Genomic DNA, 15,907 nt, shown 5'->3' with positions numbered 1-15,907 from the left:
GATCCGGTGCCATAAAACACATTACTGCGTGAAACAGTTAAACGACCAGAGGGCTACATCATTCTGACATTCATTTACAAAATTAATATCAAATATTGATTAGGGCTTTTTTTCATAAATCACCAGCCTGAGCCTCCCCCCTGACTGGCAAACTTCCCTTTGGAGACGTTAGAACAGCAAAGTCATCAAATTGTAAGCAGACAATTATCCCACAGTGCGGACTGAGACTGCCGTTCATCTCATTTTCTGTCTCTTTTCCAGTCATGTTCTCTTTTTAATAATATCCATGGCCTGTGTCATGTCAATGTAGCCTGCAGGATTGACCTGTACCAACCTATCTCTACCTTTTTCAATAAGGGATAAGTCACTGATGTTCAAATCAGTTGCTTCACAGCCCATCTGTGAATGAACCTGCTCCTTGCCTCTCTCTATATATATGTGCAGTTGATTTACTGCTTTGGGCGCAGGATGCGTGATTGATTCAGCCTCAGTCGTTAATGCAGAGAGCGGCTCCTTGACATATGTATTTATCCAAGTGGATTAGCCCCTAAATATACCATACAGGCAATCAATGAGTTACAGGAAGAGTGCAGTTCCATGATGCATCATCCCTGTTTTTGTAATAATCAGTTTGTTGCCTTTCTATACATGTGACAATAAATTGAGCTGCCCATCACCAGAAGCACCAAAGTGACTTTTCTTTCAAATCACCAACAGATGGCGACAGTGTCCGCTCTCCTCTGTGTCAGACTGAGGGCAGGTTTTTCTCAGCTCAGCGCTGTCAGGCTGCTGTCAGCCATCAAAAACATTATATCATACCTCTGACATGAGCAAACACGCAACAGTCCTCTGTGTTCACAGCTGGTAACTACTGTTGCATAACACTTTTTTTCTTCTAATCTTGGTATTTGCAAATAATATAAAAACGATATGAAGCTGGGAGGAGTCACAAATGCGTGATATGTGTGGAGTATTGACTAAACAGCTGAAATACATCCGTCCCACCTTCTCGCTCCAGGTTCAAAAGGTGCTTCACATCTAAAAAACAAAACAAAAACAAACCCTGCCATATAAGCATCTACACGTGTTGCTATATTAATCATGTCATAAACATACACAGGAGCCATTCCCTCTGCCCTCTCCCCATCAGTGCAGCTTATGCACACTCAAATGTGAACACCCCCTCTCACTCACACACACACACACACACACACACACATTCACATCAATGGTTGTTAAAGTCGGTTCCCTTTATCTTAAATGTAATCACGTGCACGCAGCAGCAGTTAAAATACACCAAAAGTGGCCATTTTAATAGTACTTGTCATGGAAAGTTTATTAAAAACCAAAGGATCATAACGCTAAAGCATATTCTACATTATTTGGTTCATTATTGAGTTAAGTGGGCTAAAAGTTCACGATTGAGTTTTTGTGCTGAGATTGTGGTAAAAGGGGGGGGGGGGGGGTTGCTCTGATGGGAAGGTCTATCATTGTAAATTTATGATCAGATTACTGTACTTTAGCGCGAGGGGGAAGCTGGCACTCTCCTCCTTGCTGAATGCGCTAGACAGCAGTGGGACTCCAGTTGGCTGTGTGCGCTCAGACGCACAGACGCAAGCATCCCACTGGCTGGAGTTGGAGGACACTCGCCCGTTTTTTCGCTTTCCACCGCTGCTTTCATCCCTTGTCTTTGTCTCCTCGCGGTTAGAAGACAAACCCGCCCGGGAAAGACAAAAAAGAAGCGCTTCTTCTCTCTCTCTCTCCCTCTCTCTCCCTCTATTGAGTCAAGGAAAGAGCAGAAATCGGGACTGGACACTTTGTTTGGAGGGGAAATTATCTCTCGCATGAGGCGAGCCGGATCTGTCCTGTATACAGAGGAGCGCGCAGTGCTGCACCTTTTCAATGGATTTCAATACAGTGGAAGTACCCTGGGAATTTAACGATTGTTAATTCGCATCAACTTAAGAAATTACTTTCCAACAAGGGGTTTTGTTTCCCACGCAGAGGAAAAACGATGATCCTCGCTGTGTTTTATGTTCTTCTTCCTGTTTTAGGTAAGTTTAAGCTGATTCGCACCAGCAACTGCTCGCTTCGAATTGATTATAGAGTTTCATCAAATATTTAGTAGCGGTCTATTAATAAAGAGGCGCCCGGCAGACGCATCGGCTGCTCGCAGTACAGTGTGGTCGCAACTGTGCAGTAAACTGCTCCAAAAAGAAAAAAACTCTGAGGAGCTGTCAGTGCCTCAACAAACAACAGTGAACGTGACAGCAATTTATACTCTACTTTCAGCTGAATGAAAGTGCCAGTTAGGCAACTATGTGCATAACTGCTCCAAAATAGTGGCTCCAAAAAATAGCCCGTGTACTCTTTTGTGGCGTGTTCATAATAAAAGCTCATATTTGTGTAATATTTTAATCCCTAAAGCAGCTTGAAAAGTGCTTAAGCTTCCAGTGTTTACTGGGAAAGTGAGAAAACACGCGACGGATAAAACTTTTATTTTTCAGATGTGTTGTCTTACGCGGAGGAGAACCTGCGTGCCGGGGCCACCCGGCTGGACTGCGTGCGGGCCAATGAGCAGTGTCTGAAGGAGCAGGCGTGCAGCACCAAGTACCGCACGATGAGGCAGTGCGTGGCCGGCGGCAAGGAGAGCAACTTCAGCATGGTGGCCGGCCTGGAAGCCAAGGACGAGTGCCGGAGCGCGATTGACGCGCTCAAACAGAGCCCGCTGTACAACTGCCGGTGTAAAAGGGGCATGAAGAAGGAAAAGAACTGCCTGCGCATTTACTGGGGGATGTATCAGAGTTTACAAGGTTGGCTTAGACTTTAGTGGAACTGTTTTGTGTGTTCTTGTACAAAATAAACGACCCCGAGCTACAGATTTATGTTTAGAACTATTTAACCATCTTCTAATTAAACTATAGATTTGTGTTGTTATAGTTTAAAGGTCTATCATAGAATTTAAAAAGTAGCTCATTGTCATCTAATGTTGTTATTATAATTTTCTGGGGGGTGTCACAAACCCAGTCAGCCCCCCGCCCCACCTCAGGGCTTTCAGCTATAACAGCTTAAGCCTTCTGATCTGTCTTGAAAGTGGGTGACATGATTGGTTTCCAGCTCCTCCGGAAGCGAAATGAGCCCTCGCCCTCCTTTCCTTTCGTTCTAGTTCTAAAGTACGAGTCTCCTTTTATCTGCTTCCACAAACATAAGAAGAAAAAAAAAAAACAAGTAGCGCACAACCAATGTGATCATGCACAACACAAATTTGCCCCCTTGACTTGGTTCACAGACGTGGTCCTACTGAGCTTCAGATACCTTCTGACCTCTCAAATCACTTCCCTCGCGGGTAATAGAGCGTGAAGCCCCTTAGCGCTAGCTGTGCCATCTCAAAGTGTCGATCATAGCAGGGGGGCCTTTTAGTCCCCAAACTACACCCAGCTCATCGCCAGCGAGTCGACTTCCAGTTGCGCAACACAGCTGACCAACCTGCCTAATCAAGCATGTGGCTGTGCGCCAGCGTGGATATCGACTGACCCAAATAACCCGTGTCACATGCAGGCCAGTGTATGGGTTGAAGGGTGATTAACAACACAAGAAGGAGGCTGAAAATGTATCTATAACATGCTGTCATCTTTCTTGCAGGTAATGATTTCTTAGAAGACTCTCCATATGAACCCGTGAACAGCCGTCTGTCTGATATTTTCCGTCTGGCTCCCATCATAGGTAAGAATATTTAAAAATTCTCCGCCCGTGGAGGCTTTTCCTCCATCTCTGGCCATTTATTTTGCCATTGTTTCACTGTCACCTGTCTCAGTTGAGATAAGCTCCAAGCTGTGCATGCTCTCGTCGAAGGTTATCTGTGTGTCAAGTATTTATCCTCCCTCATCATCTCTGCTATCAGTCTTTCTCTCCCCCTGTTCTCACCCCAGCAATATTGCATGCTGGCTGGAAGTGACCTTGCATGGGGAGCTATAGTTCTGAGTCTCATTGAGCAGTGGGGAAATCTTTCGATGCTGAAGGGCCTCTCTGCTGTTTGAGGTGTATTTTACTGCGGTTTTGTGGGCAGCTTCCTGTTGCGGCTGTTTGAATCCACTTGTTGAGAAGTGTGTGAGTAGTTCTGTGAGTAACTTGGAAGAGCATGACAAGCATTTTTTTTTCTGTTCAGAGCTGTGTGTGGGAAAGATGCTGACTCGAGCCTCTAGATGGCGATGTTATTCCCTTCTTTGCAGCCACTCAGGCTCTCTGTGGTCCCACAGTTGAGACTGTTGTGGATATTAGACAGGCTGACGTATGTATGTGGCGCAATCATGTTGCTGCTTATATTGTTATTATTACTCTGCAGGTGATCAGCGCCATGACGAATCAAACAGACATGCTCTGCCTCCACATTTCCAAAGAACAAGGCTGATATTGTGACCCCTTTTGAAAGAGAGGTGGTTCTTCTGTTTCCTCTGTCATCTGTGTGTGGTTTATTTTTTATTTTTTTGTGAAATCTCACAATAGGCTGATTCGCCCTAAACCAGTGCTTTTCTCCCAGCCGGGTGAGATCATAATGTGGGTGGCAAGATGCAGATAAGCCAAATCTTAGACTGGGTTATCGACTTCATGACCAATTATCTTCTTTAGAAATACTGGATGGAAAGCCAGTGTTTGTGTAAAGCTCAATCATTTCTATTCCTACTCTCTATTTATAAAAAAAAAAAAAAAAAGGAAGTACATTCAAAGGAGAAACGCCATATGTTTGTGGTTTTTAGTATGCCAGCCAGTCTGAAAAAGGCCATCGGTGCTGAAACACATGCGGCACGGTATCAGAGTTCACTTCACAGGCAGGTGCCACTTCTAGACAGTCAAAGCTGTGGTTTCCCGGGGCGAGAACAGACAGGTTTATGGTCTCATTCTTGTGATGATTTTAGGCTGACAAGTTTGTATTTACTTTTGTTTTAGTGAAAGATCAGAAATGTGAAAAATGCAAAATTGCTGTGGCATAATTTAATAGTTCACATCACATCTCTCCTCAAATGAATGAAACAATGTCTTAATGTGACCCCCTCCTGTCAAGCTTTGAGGTGAATTACTTTTATCATCACAATTGTTTGGACTTGACAGATTTTCATAAGCTCAAGAGAGGAAAGAAAAGAAAAGTTTGAATAATGTTAATAAATCTTTAGTTTTTAATTTCCTCAATGCTCCCACGACCCTCTTTCAATTTATCATAGGACCCCCTTGGGAGGTCCCGAGCAGTTGGTTGGGAAGCACCGGATTAATTGACGAGTTTTAACCGTGCTCGTCCAGATACCTCTTTATGTCCACATATATCTCTTACTCTAATATCCGATCAGCCCGAGTCTGTCATTAAGCCGCAGTTATGGTGAGCATGACTTCTTTCTATGGCGAGTGAATGTGCAGTGGTGATGAGCATGGGAAAGATGGATAATGCAGGAAGTTATCGCTAGAATGAGAATAGCCTCTTATCATTAGAGGAGATTCAAAGTGTAGAAGAACGGGTGAGAGAAGAAGGCTGCAGAGTAAGGGTTAATCAGTGAGTAGCAGGATAAGGCTAAGAGGACAGGGAGCACAGAAACAGAAAGCCTGCGCTCACTCTGCCTCTTGTGCGCTTTCTGCAGGAAATTAAAGGGCAAGGTGACAGGAGAAGGATCGAGGCAGAAATGATTAGTGCTTGTTTTTGATCACTCAGACAGCCTTTTATATTTCACTTCTACAGTGTGGCACATTGAATTGAGCAAAGAATATTAATGGATACAAAAGAAGCTAAAAAAAAAATACAGACTTTGAGAGGAGAACTATATGAACAGCATTCTTCGGGGATTGTCATTTTTTAAAATTATGCAATTTTTGATCCCGTTCTGCCAGAACTTTCTAAAGAAGCATATTATGGTTCGGCACAATACCCAGCATGCATTTCTCATCGTCTTTCCACAGGTTTCTTTGGTGACTTGTATCACTTTCAAGTTCTTACTGAACACATTTTCTTTCTCTTGCACACTGTCAATTGCATCCCAAAATGTTAGGGACAGCTTTTCTACTCATTTGTGAGACAAATTACTGAATAAAAGAAAACTATTCTTGCAGAATGCACTCAGGTTCTGAGACATCTGTTTGTAATGTACAGATGATTCGAGTTACTGATCTGTGATGAGCCCTCCGCTTCTGGAGGCTCTCTTCTTGTTCATGTGCTTCGTGTTTGTCTCAGTGAGGCAGCGTGGCAGTGATCCCAGGCTATAGGAACAATAGGCAGCCCCGATGATCCTGTAATTCCATAATCGACCCCGTGTCTCTGACCTAAGCCACTAATCTCTAGTGACACCCATACATACAGTGCACAGATGCTCAAACACACACTGCACCGCCCTTGAACACCTGTTCCTAGTGACACTCCCATAAACCTCAGTCTGATTTTATCAGACAGACGCGTAGAGTGTTGTCTTAGCCATGCAGATGCACAGTTTATGCAACATAAATGTACAGTATATGTGCACTGACTTTGAGAAAAACATTAAAGAAAGCTTAACAGGAATTTTAAGCAGAGAGCATGATGCTGTTTATCACAACACCATTGCACTTTCCTCCTCATGGCTTCACTCAATCGTTAGTAACTGCAAATCTCTGTTAGTGGCTTTTAAACATTTAAAAATATTTAAATCACCCAACATATATTATTGACATGATAGTACTCTCAAAATAATGAAATAATACTACATGCACAGTGCTTCTAGGAGATTTTAGCTCAGATCTTTACCTGAGAAGTCCTTTTACTTCTTGTCAGTCTAGTGACTGACAATCAAGTGTGAGGTACAAAAAGAGGAGCACCTACTGTTGCTGTGTTCACTGGTGTTTAGCTTTTGAAAAAAAAAAAGATAAAATATTGGGGTGAAAAAGACCCTACTGAAATTCTCCAGTAGACCTCAAAAGCAATGAAGAGTAAATGCCTTCTTGTCTGTTTTTGTAGTCTCTCATATATGCAGATTAATGTCTCTTTGCTGTCTGGAAGTTGCTAGAGGTCATTTGCGGACTGGCAACACTACCATATCTTCCTGTAGGTTGGCAGCTCCATTAAATGCTTGTTTTTGTATCAAAGTGATGACAGCTTTAAGTCTGGAACTTTTAAATGCAATCTCTGCACATGAAATATTTAAAACTGGTGCTTAACTATTTAACCACTGTGCGTGGTGGAAGGAAACAAGGCTTAAGTGTGTGAGGATAGAGCAGACCCGTCTTTAAATTAGGCCGTCAATTGCACTAATCAGTTTCCTTCCTCTTTAAAATATCAAAGTTTTCAGTTGCTTTAGCCCTTTCTTCCCATCTCTCTTTAGCAACTCTGTCTGATTCACTTGGTCTTTTACTTCATTAAAGTGCTTACATGTCTTCTGCTATCTGTGAAACTGCAGAGACCACCGCTTATTTTAAAAATCTTGTTTTCATTTGACATATATAGACGATGCAGATACTTTCATCGATATGTCTTGCATGTGTTATCTTTTCATCGAACGTATACATACTCGATTCAGTTTAATGTGTAACCTTTCTTTGAACTGCAGTTTCAGGCTTTGGAAATCGGTAAACAAAAAAGGTAGACGTCGCGTTGAGAGGAGGGGGGAAAAAGCAATTTTCTATCACACGGCATGAGTCCGTTTAAGCCTAGAGGAAGTAGAGAGCAGACTTTACATGAAATAGCTGCCTTTTTCTTCACCACTTGCCCATGTTTATGAGTCAGTGATCCATGCAGGAGAGAGCAACACAGAAACACAGCATATTATTCTGAGATTCAAGTGAACTTGGAATTACTGCCACGCCATTTGGCCCGGGGTGCTGGAAAATCAAAGTGGCCAGGAAATGGATGAATACACAGCCTGGGTATGTTCTTATTATTATCTTCATGAACAATTGCTGCTACAGGTACCTTTCATGTTTCCATGGGCGCTTCTCTTTTTTCCTCTTCAGTGGCTCCTTCTGTTTCTTGTGCCTTCCACATTATCTTGTTATTTGACAATTTCATTCTGTAAATGCACTAATCAGTTGCAACAATAAAGACGGACAGGCCAATAACATTCATTATTTTGTTAAAATGGTACCTTCCAAGGGATGCGTTATAAAGCATAAGGCAGGAAGTAAACAGTCAGATGTTGAAGTCGAAGTTGACATGGTCCATGTCATGCAGGCTGGACAGCTGCGTCAGATATCTAAGATGGCAGGTCTTGTTGAGTGTTTCTTGTACACAGTGGTTAGTACTTACAAAACATTAGAAAAGGGTGGAGAATTGATGGACCAACAAGACGGTCAGCAGCTCATCTGTGCAGTTTGATCGGATAGTAGAGCTACTATAGAAGCTACAGTATCTGCCTGCTCCCCATAGGCTGGCATAAATGTTAATGTTGAGGGATTTTTAGGTCCTGCAATGGACACATGAACCTGCTACTGTTCCTGTGTGTCTTTTAACGAAGAGACTGAATGCTGAGAATTACAACCCCCCCCCCCCCCCCCCCAAAAAAAAAAAAAAACCAAAAAAAAAAACAGCAAGTCATCAGAGCCGCAATAATATGGGCAACGCTGGGCAATAACCTGGGTCCTTGCATTCATGTGAATGTAGCTTTGAAACATACCGTAACATTGCTGTTGACTACATACATCATTTCAAGCCAGCGGCATTTCCAGATGGCAATTCAGAAATGGGTAGAGAACATGAGAAAGAGTTCAGAATGTTGATGTTTACATTCAAATCCCCTTGATTTAAATATGGCTGTAGCTCAGGTGGCAGAGCAGGTCAGCCACTAATCAGAAGGTCAGTGGTTCGATCCCAGGCTGCCTCCTGGCTGCATGCCAAATATCCTTGGGCAAGATACTAACCCCATGTTTGCCTCCTGGTGGTGGTCAGAGGGCCCGGTGGCGCCTGTGTCCGGCAGCCTCGCCTCTGTCAGTGCGCCCCAGGGCAGCTGTGGCTACAATGTAGCTTGCTATCGCCAGTATGTGAATGGGTGAATGACTGAATGTAGTGTAAAGCGCTCTGGGGTCCTATGGACTAGAAAAGCGCTATACAAATGCAGGCCATTTACCATTTACCATGATGGTTTCCCACAGATTTAGATATGTGCTGGAGGATACAAACACTTGTATTTGTGCATGCATTTCCAAGGAAAGGAAACAGTCTTAAATCAATCAGCTCTGTCTATCAGTTTAGATAATTAAAATATTTGCAGATACTTCACTGTGGCAGATTAATAGCTGATTAACATTTTCTGCAGCATTTTTTCCTTGCAATGGACACGAAAACTACTATTGTGATGTGTAGCTGATGGCGGTAGTCGTTCTTTTGCTTTGTGGAGTTGGTTCGGCATGAGCCAGTCCTCCATCTGCTTCAGGTTCTGGTTAGAGTCGCCTCCAGCACACAGCAGCTTTCCAGGACAGCAGAAGGACTACGACCAGCAGCTGCAGTCCAACATTGTCAAGTTGGATTCAGCTGGACTGCTGGAATGTAGCTGATACAGGCAATTGCCACAACAATAAGCTGCTAGCGAGTCAGATACTAAAACATGAGAGAAAGAACTTAAAAAAACGTTTTATATTATATATTATTCAAAAAATATGAATAATTGTAGTGGCAGGGTGTAGTTTTGTCTTTGCTGCAGGGGAGGGATGGAGCATAGGGTTCAGGGGGCAGTACCAGGAGAGGCTGGCTGGCACCGCTGGCAGCTATTGTCTACTTACGTCTCTTCTATTTACACAGCAGCACGAAGAGACTGAGGTGTCAGGTGTCCACTTGGACTGGCAGTCAGGGAGGCAGTGACACCTGGCAAAACTGAGCAAGTCTTGTCCATGAAAGCCTCGCCCAGCAGGTGCGAGGACTTAGAAGATCTGCCTAATGTCTGGATGGCTGTAATGACAGAACACCTTTAGAGGCCTCGTAAGCATAATGGAGGAACCACAAAATATTAAATTGTATACATTTTGTGGTTGATTGGTGCATATTAAATTCCCAGGTCTCCCCATGAACTTCACTATTTGTTTCCTATCTAAAAACAGATGTATATATTTTGACGTGACGCCACAAAGATTAAACTGCGTGATCCCTCTGTTTGCCGATAAGACTGTTATTATTGTGTGAGACAATTATCATATAACACCGGCATGATGAGAGGTGAGAGAAACATTGCACTGGGCAGAAAGTGACACGGACCTTAATCGACTGTCAGGCCAGCAGCCAAAGGTGACTTAATGTAAAAACAACTTGCAGTGCTTAAATGATAGGGTGGCAGCGGTGGAAAACGGATAAGAGCGTCATAGATTCCAGGACGTGAAACCTATGAATAAAGATGAGTTTACACAACTATCGTTGTCACGTTGGCCTGGAGACTGACCTTTCACAGTTGACAGTTCTGAGGTGATAATATAGTGTTCAGCTTGGCAGCACTTATCTTAAACCACTGCTTCAAAAGTTTAAAATAAACAGCGCACTTTTTAATAAATTCAGTATAGCATGACAGAATGTTTACATTCTTTAAACCTTTCTCTGTGTGTTTTCCTATACTTAAATGTCAAGGGCATCGAGAAGTGTTGCTTAAATTCACCCGAGGTGTTGAAGGTATTTATCTCCAACCTGTGCATGTTCCAAATTTTCTGCAGTAATCAGAAAGTGTGGTCTCTGGCTTGTAATGAATTTATTCCCTGTCGCCGTGTATTGATGTCTGCTTGGCTTAAACTCTCTCCTTAAGCTCAGTCCTCCCCTCAGTTGGCTGCTACAGCAGCTCTCTGTATATCACCCACTCACCACTCATAAGCCCCAATACACCAAAGCTCAATATTGTGTCTCTTCCATGTGTCAAGACTTCAAACAGATCTTGTCCTCCCCCCCACAGAAGTCAACCTTGAAGCGTAGTCGCTGCGACGTCTGCGCATATGTGTGTGTTGTGAGTGTGAAAACATCTGTAAGTGCGTGGCCTGGCTGTCAAGCTAAGGCAGCGCTTCAAATCCCCCCGTGCTGACACACAGTGCTGAGAAGCTGTCAGCACCACTCAACCACTGGCTACAGAGGAAGTCACTCTCATTATGAGCTGCCAATGTTTAGAGATAAGAGTGCCTATCGCTATCTCTTTCCCTGCTTGTGTTTGTGTGTACGCCTGCATCTGTGTGTGTGTGTGTTTAAGAGAGTAAGAGAAACTCAGGGAGGAAATGCAGAGGAGTTAAGGGAGGTAGAAACATCATTAATTGTGCCGAATCTTTTAGAGAGAGCGAATGAAAGAGGATCCTGCCTCTTAACTTGATTTTTTTTATTTCTTAGTTGACTGAGCGCATTTACTCGTTTTTTTTCCTCCTGCTTCATGCTTATTCAGTCAAATAGACTTACAGCTGGGAGTTTCTCTGGACATAACAGTTTCCTTTAAAGGACTTTATCACTTCTTTTTTTTTTTTTTTTTTTTTTTTAAGTGATGGACCATTCCAACACTGGTTGTGACTGGTTTTCTGTTGTTATTAAAACAGATGGAGTACTAGTGGCCAGACCACATAAAAGTCCCTTTAGACTCTTTTCAGATTAGTTTCAGAACTTCCCTAGAAACAACATACCTTCCAAGCCTTATTTCTTTTGCATCCACACTCATAATAAAAATGCTTAAGTGCTTTTATAGTCAGCTAGTGATTAGAAGTACACCTTTGCTGTATTTTGTACTCATTTGCTTTCCCTGAAATCGTGTTTGAGCCTCTTCATTTTATTCCTACATTGCTTTGTTATGTTGTGAAAGACTTGCAATTCCTGGCAAATGCTGGCAAGTATTTCACTCTGAGTCAGTGTGGCATTGTATTTCTCTGTTTTGTTTTTTAATGCCCGTGTCCAGATTCGCTGTTAACGTAACTAATATGTTATTACTTTTTTAATGGCAGTTGTTGGTGCTGCAGTGTTTGCCGATCAGTGTGCACTACCTGGCCCAACTACAGCTATGTCACTCAATGCTCCTTTAATGCTAAGAAAGTAGTATGAGCTAACAAGATCCTAACAGCAGAGACCCAACGACTACCCAGTTTCTATAGTGCAGACACAGGTAAAATAGGTTGCTACCTTGAGCAGTTATAACTGTTAAATGTACAAAATCCCTTAAGACAGCCTTAAATTATTACAAAATGTCCAAAGAAGCCTTCCATAGCTGATGTGTTTCACAAGAAAAACAAGGCCAAGGAATTACACATGTTGAGAGACTGCGTAAAGATTCATGACATAAAGAAACATCTGTCCATCACTATTCAGTCCTCATGCCAGCTAAGAGAAAGAGCGGTCATGTGTTTTTCTAGGAACACACAGAGCAGCTGATGAAGTCATGAGTTTCCTGCTTTAGTTTAGGTATCACAGTCATGCACTTCTGACCTCATCAGCATTCCTAAAAACCTTTTCCATCATTTCCCAGAAAATGACTTTTACTTTGTAAGCTAGAATGACTCACATGCCTGGAGCTGTTATCATTCAGGCTTCCTAGAAAGGGGTTGCCCTACCTTTGCAGCAAATTTATTTGCCTAAATTGTTTTCAGTTACATTTAGGAATATGTAACTGCTGGCTAGATTATGCTCATAGGTATTGTATTGAACAAACACCAGGAGATGTATTGGATTCACCAGGAGCTGGTTTGAGGGTTAGCCTAAAAAATACAAGGCCTAAAGCCAGGGTTAACAAAAGTTATTGGGTTTAAATAAAACTTAACATGTTTAAGACACAAATAATTGTGCTATCCTGTTAAATTAACACCAACTATTATAGATAGGAAGGCCATTATTATTTGTGTTAGTACAGCTAATGTGGCTAGCAGATAAAGGTACTTTTAGCTGCTCCTATTCCACAGGGAACAGATCCACATGTTTTAACTTGGTGTTGCCTCTATGAATTATGCTAGCTTGTGACTCCCTGAGGCTGGCTTTGTGTCTGTGTGGTAATTGCTAATAATTAAGCAGCTAATGGCTAGATTAACATTTTTGATAAATGTTCAAACTTCAGTGTTGTTCAAATAAGAGAGCTCTACTGAAGTCTCAAAATTCCTCCTGACGGGTTGTTTAGTGACATGAAAGTCGACTGCTTCAGCTATTAATGAGGAGGGCCTGTGCGCCTGCCTGACTTCAAGTTTGAAGTTGTGTGTCTGTTGGTGGTAGCAAATACGACACTATATCACTAATGTTACAAGTGAGCTTCTAAGCAATAATAATTTTTTAGTACCAGTTAGTGTCAGATAATAGCGTGCTCTACGGATATGATATTTAGTACGGTGCACTTTGTCATATCACAGAGTGAAGAGGGCCCAATGGAATTGCAGCCCCCCAAATGTAAATTTAATAGCATTAACATTTTCTTTTCTTTTTCTTTTTTTTTCAGCAGTGTCCATCATGCTTTTGGATTGAAACGGTCAAGATATTTTATGGATACAATGTCATAGCAACACCACTTTACAACATCTGCCATTTTGTTTTCGGGCATCCTCCTTATAACAGCTGTCTTCAGTTACCACAACCAGATGCTTATTAAACACACATTTAAATTTCTGGTTTAGTTTAACTGCAGTGTTTCTGTCTAATTACTGTTTTTAAATGGGTGCCATGAAGAAAGTACATTTTCTAAATGCTAAAAGACCAATCAGCATGCCTTAGCAGAATCCTAGCAAAGCTAGCATGTCTTGAAAACAACTAAAGTGTAGCTTTATTTCAGTTTAGATGTATTATCAGTGCTGTATTTACATTTATCTCTAAAATACAATGAGGTGTTCTTTTGGTCTAAAAGTGTAAGGTGTTATTATGCTTCTAATTAGAGATGGACCAATCCGATATTACGTATCAGTATCGGTCTGATACTGACCTAAATTACTGGATTGGATATCGGAGAGAAATAAAAAAAAAAAATGTAATCCGATCCATTAAATATCAAAAAAGCACCTCACAAAACTTGCGACATGGCGTAACTTGGCTCATAACCATAGCACGTCGGAGCAGTGTGCTCACGTGATAGAGCGGCTGTGGTGTGCGAGACCTGTCAGCGGTCTGGTTGAGTATTTGGAGCCTCGCTACCAAACCGGCATTTCATCTCCGAGAAAGTTATCCAAGAGAGAAGTAAAGCAAGTGTGTAAGTTCATCTCTGAATGTTTGTAAAGCATTCCAGCGTTTAGCTTAACAACCGATATATGGAGCGACTGCCTCTCTCTCTCCCTCCCTCTCCTGTTGCTACTTCAATCATGAAACTGATTAATGATCAGCTGATCGGCTTTTCTGTCGCGAGTCTGTCTCTCTTGTTTGTTTTTGGCCCACTTTGTGCTAGAAAGTGGAAACCAGTGGCTGAACAACAGCAGCACGTTTAAGCTTGATAATCTGTTGTTAGAATTTATTTAATATTACTTTCTACACCAAGATCTTTTTCTACGTAGCTGATGGCTGGCAACTGTCTAGCAAAGTTTAGCCAGGGGGGCCGATAGGGCATGAACAGGGAAAAGGCAGGAGGCACAAAGACATACTTTTCTTTCTTATTCTCATTTAAAATGTCTAACCTTTATCGGAATTTTACACCCAAAGTTTTAATCTGATGTAAAATGTATAGAAGTCCATTACTGTATATGGTAACTGTTAAGTCTAATATACCCTAGTAAGCTATACTACTTTTTCCTTTAGGAAGGTACCATCTGTGCAGTCTGCAATTCTGTTGAAGAAAGATGTTGAATCTATTTAATTATTCTTGAAAAATAATTGATTTCTGTGCATTTTTTTCCCACACTGTATCAAATTAAAGTTGATTACGTCGATTAAGCATCATGAGTTGGAGGGTGGTTCCCTATTATTATTATTATTATTATTATTATTATTATTATTATTATTTTTATTTATTTATTTATTTATTTATTTATTTATTTATTTATTTATTTTGCTGGGAGTTTGGAACCCTATTAGTTAGGTTGCTTACTCTTTAAAATACCAGAATAAGGAGGATGGAGTAGGTTTAAGTTTATTAGATTAATCAGTGTTGCTGAACTATGAAATATTTTGGGTGCAGTGTATGTTTTGCATACAGGTGTAACAGAATAGCTTTAGTGTTTTGTTTTTGTTTTGAGTATGAACTTATACAAAATGCAGCAAGATATTAAAAACAGTTTTATTGATTAAAAAACACACTATATCGGATTCATATCGGTATTAGCCAATATCCAAATTTATGATATCGGTATCGGCATCGGACATAAAAAAGTCATATCGTGTCACCTCTACTACTAATTATTTTAGCCATTTACCTCAGCATGACATGGGGATTAATGGGAAGACTTAGAACAAGTTATTAGTGAGATACTCAATGATAACATTTCAGCATATATTTATAATAACTTTTTAGACAGTATTTGTCTTTAGACCACAGTTACTCCAATTACCTTGCAGCTTCTGTTTGTTTGCTTTGAGATGATGATGGTTTCCTCTTTCTCTGCACAGCTGCTATCCAGTGCTTCTAATATTTGCAGAAAATAACTTCCCTTTTTTGGTTCTCTGATGCATGTAGTGGAAGACCTTTGCTGTCCTTGGTACTTTTTAAAACCCTCTGTATTACACCGACATGGCATGTTTCTGGTGCATCTTCTTGTGCTACTATCTTGCAGGTCTAGTATGTTATTAGTTTGCAGTGCATAAGCAAGTGCCTCATTATATACTATTGTTCCATCCTCTGCGCAGTAGTTTTTTTAAAGACTCCCAAATCCACTGCTGACATTCTGATCCCTGTTCCTTGAAATCTAATCAATACAGCATTGTGTTGGATTGGAAACTTGAGGCCGTGTCTACAAGAATCTATTGATCGCTCTCCTTTTGTGCAGTTCCCTCTGTCTTTGCTGCCCCAGCTCTTCCGTTCAGGCCCGGATCAAAGGTTTTATCCTTCAGCGACGTTCAAGGTGTACA

General features: G+C 41.5%; 1 protein-coding gene across 2 annotated transcripts in view; it reads left to right on the top strand.

Moving 5' to 3' along the window:
• The first annotated feature begins 1,538 nt into the window (after nucleotides 1-1,538).
• The window catches only part of gfra1a (gdnf family receptor alpha 1a), a 100,520-nt gene continuing 86,151 nt past the window's right edge, over nucleotides 1,539-15,907 (top strand). For both annotated transcript variants that reach the window (XM_026189507.2, XM_026189506.2), the window contains exons 1-3: nucleotides 1,539-2,054; nucleotides 2,508-2,813; nucleotides 3,643-3,723. In XM_026189507.2, the coding sequence (XP_026045292.1) occupies nucleotides 2,015-2,054; nucleotides 2,508-2,813; nucleotides 3,643-3,723 (427 nt within the window). In that variant the 5' untranslated portion in view covers nucleotides 1,539-2,014. The remainder of the gene's footprint in view (nucleotides 2,055-2,507; nucleotides 2,814-3,642; nucleotides 3,724-15,907) is intronic.

Source organism: Astatotilapia calliptera, chromosome 13 (assembly GCF_964374335.1).
Source record: "Astatotilapia calliptera chromosome 13, fAstCal68.1, whole genome shotgun sequence".
Taxonomy (NCBI): Eukaryota; Metazoa; Chordata; class Actinopteri; order Cichliformes; family Cichlidae; genus Astatotilapia; species Astatotilapia calliptera.
The sequence above is the reverse complement of the archived record's forward strand: the minus strand, read 5'-3'. Positions and strand labels throughout refer to the sequence as shown.